The sequence below is a fragment of the Odontomachus brunneus genome, unplaced genomic scaffold (genome assembly GCF_010583005.1).
Source record: "Odontomachus brunneus isolate Ranch 3 - 2012 unplaced genomic scaffold, Obru_v1 Obru_scaffold_179, whole genome shotgun sequence".
In the NCBI taxonomy this organism is placed as follows: domain Eukaryota; kingdom Metazoa; phylum Arthropoda; class Insecta; order Hymenoptera; family Formicidae; genus Odontomachus; species Odontomachus brunneus.
The window spans coordinates 245,462-249,227 of NW_022639629.1; the positions used below are offsets into that span (position 1 = coordinate 245,462).

Below are 3,766 nucleotides of genomic sequence, written 5' to 3' on the forward strand. Positions count from 1 at the left end.
AAAAATCACTATGACCTTGAAATAACCTTGAAAATCGAGTTCAAGATCAAGATCAGAGTACAGATAGGTGACCCCCTCGGCCCCCTTTAACATTTGTCTGAACCAATTTTACGTATTTGGCTTAGGTTCCGATATATTCAATTGGGAAATCAAAATTCGCAAACTTGACCTTCATTCGACCTTGCCATGACCTTAATTAACATATCATTTTGAACGTAAAATTTCCCGCTCTTTTCAAATCCGGGGTCAAAAATAGGTGTTCCTATTTAAAAAAATCACTTTGACCTTGAAATAACCTTGAAAATCGAGTTCAAGGTCAAGGTCCTTGGTACCATTACGTGACCCCCTCTGTCCCCTTCTACTTTTGTCTGGACCATTTTTCTCTATCTGACTTAGATTACGAGAAATTCAGGTGGGGAGATTAAAATGGTTACCCTGTATATTAATGCATCATATTTTACGTACGAGAAAGACACAAGAAAATGTCATCTAGCGACCGATCCGATCCTTAGATATAAGAATGTCATATAACATAGATGTAATGCAAATAAACGCTTATTATATAACCTGTTATATTTTAGTCATGTTGGTGTTATACAATTATAACCTGTAAATAGCAGAGAATTATAACAGTTCTAAAACACAATTAAATTGCAGTTATAAAAGAAAATTATGTAACTTTAACATTAATAACGTATAACATCCGTTATATTGCGTGTTACTTCCCCAGCGAGAACACTGACGTCGATTCGACATCTAACCGATGTTGGAGAAATCTAAGTTACGTCTAGTTTAAATGCACATCTAGAAAAATGGCAATTTAGAAGTCTTCTATTTTGAATAAATTTTAATGTTTTAGAATCCATTCATAATATATTGACCAAAAGAGAGTTTTCGATAAAATTTTGAGATTTTATTTTGTCGATTATTTACAATCTCTCTAGACGTCTATTCGATATTGAATCGACGTCTAATATATATTAGATGTCGATTTGCTATTTTTCTAGAAGTGCGTTTAGACTATAATCAAATCTCTAGTAAAAATAAAAATATTTTTACGCATAAAGCAAAAGATATATATCAGACATCGATTCAATATCGAATAGACATCTAATATATATTAGAAAATCGTTCGTTGAAAATAGAAGACGTCTAAATTGTAATTTTTCTAGACGTAACTTAGACTTCTCCGACGTCGAATCGACATCTACGTTCTCGCTGGGTGGGCTTTTACCCAGGGAAAAATAGCAGTTAAATAAACATTACATCGATATCTACTAGACATCTAAAGCGTCTAAAAGACATTGATTCGATGTCTATTCGTCTTACCACGGTCTAAAGTTAACATCGATAAGACGTCGAAATGACCTATTAGACATGTGGACCGTTTTTAGGTGGATATAGATCTTAATCTAGATTAGACGTAGATGGTAGATAGACGTTTTATATAGGCGTCTGCTCTTATAGAAATATCATACTAAGAATCATTGATACTTATTATCCAGTATTTTTAACACTGAACATAAGTAATTATCAATGATTTTTAGTATGATATTTCTATAAGGGTGGTAGACGTCGAATCGACGTAACTTTTCTCGCTGGGTCTTTGTTATATAATAATTATATTCTGTGTTTGCTGGGATATGAATCTAACAAGATTTTTTTCAGATTATGTTGTATTGTGCCTGCAATATAAATGTTACAAAGTTTCTTACATAATACGTTATTCAGACGGACAATACTGAGAAGATTCACCCCAGATAGCCAAACCTGTGCGAGCAGATTTTACGCAGAGTCTGTCAACAATATCTGTTGACAGAATGGCAACAGACTGCACACAGAAACTGTTTTAGCAGTCTCTGACGACAGATTGGTGACAGACTGCGCGCAGAACCTGTCGACAGATTCTGACGACAGACTGACGGCAGATTGCGCACAGATTCTGTTTCTTAGATAGGCTATTTAATTCTATTAAGGGCCATATGTACGTTATTAAATGGGGCAGTTTCACGTACACACCATGCTGCAGAGAAGTCAAGATAATTATATTGTGCAATAATTGTACACATATACACAATAAAAAACAATGTTTATATTTTAAAATTGTATTACACATTTTTTATAAAAAAACAACAATAATAGAGAAATAACGAGTACAAGTATAGAATAGTACAACGGTTAAATGGCCATTTAAAGGCGTACACATGTCATTCCTGGTAAAAATTGTTCTCATAATTTTTCATACAATTTCTCATCTTATTATTTTTTTAAATGTTGTTATGTCATTAAATCCGATTTAACCGTCATGCAATAAGTATTGAAGGCAGCAGCACCGAATAAAATATTAGTCTCGCTATGTAAATAACTTTTACAGAATTTTTTTGATGGTTTATTTAAAAATATATCATGCTTCGATTTTGATAAAACTTAATACAATCTGAACGGGACGATCGACCAAATTAATTCGCACATGTAAAAGTACAGTATTTTATTAACATGATAGAAAAATGTCATTATCTGCTGTTTTATTGCAGTAATTTTCTATACATTCCTTGGTAGAAAATTAATTTCGAATTATCGTACCAGTCTCTCTTACATTATTTATACGCTAAACGGTTTCGTCTATATTTTGCGGCTTAAAAGGCGAACAAACTATAATATTTTTCTTCCTTAAACTTTAAATGGGCAATACAAAGCGCTTTTTATCAAGTGAGGAATTGGCGTAGTGTCTAAGGCGACGGACGATTATCCAAAAGATGTCTTCAGTTCAAGTTCGAATCTCACTAGAGAAAATATTAAAAATTATGAAAAAATAATGTAGAAAAAATTTTTTTGTCATAGTATTTTATGAGTATTTATGAGAAAGCGCTTATTCTATGAGTAATTATGAAAAATTATGAGAAAATTTAATTGAAGAACCTACGAAACGACAGGATCTGCGCGCAATCTGCAGCCAATCTGCCGTCATAGTCTGTCGACAGGCTCTGCGCGCAATCTGCCGCTAGTCTGTCGTCAGAGTCTGTTCGCAGACCCTGTCAACAGTCTGGCGGCAGATTGGGGACGCAGATGTCTATGGATCTGTCGACAAATCCTGCTCGGATTCGACAGATCCTGTCGACAGTCTGACGTCAGTCTGCGCGCAGATTGCTTACTGGGTTTATAATATTTTATTTAATGAAGAAATGCGCTTACTATTTTTTTCATTTCATTTTAATATAAATCTTTCCGCAGCACATATATGGATTCACCATCGAAAAATGCTAGTGACGAGCTTTAATACAAATATGTTACGAATATTCTGCGATATATTTGTGCAGCATGTATCAGTATTTATGGAAAAAGTAGAATGCATGGTAAATGCCGACGTAGATTTTTTTCATCATATAGCAAATTGTACTTTGGACATGATTTGCGGTAAGATAGAATACTTGTTCGATTTTGTGTTGTTTAGAAATTACCTGTTTGTATTATAACTTCTTAATTACAAATATATAAACTTTTAATCCAAATGATAAATGATATATGTGTTTTATTAGGATCTTAACTTAGTTTCCGCCCGCAAATGTTAGATGGCAATGCAAACAGTTCTAGTAGTCATTACTAACGAAACAGGTAGTTTGTGATTAATTTCGACATTTCTCGATAACATTCAGTCAGCATACACAATTATTTTCCTAAACAACAATTTCTTTTGCTTTGTGAAAAATGGAACGCGATAAAGTGTTTTTTCGACATGTGCTTTTGCACTATTTTGATTTGAAAAAAA

The 3,766-nt window shown here is 33.3% G+C and overlaps 1 protein-coding gene across 4 annotated transcripts in view; it reads left to right on the top strand.

Annotated features, from left to right (window-relative positions):
• Positions 1-3,766, top strand: part of LOC116851583 (cytochrome P450 4C1-like) — a 44,296-nt gene that overhangs the window by 37,548 nt on the left and 2,982 nt on the right. For all 4 annotated transcript variants that reach the window (XM_032831140.1, XM_032831143.1, XM_032831141.1 and 1 more), the window contains exon 5: positions 3,232-3,414. In XM_032831140.1, the coding sequence (XP_032687031.1) occupies positions 3,232-3,414 (183 nt within the window). The remainder of the gene's footprint in view (positions 1-3,231; positions 3,415-3,766) is intronic.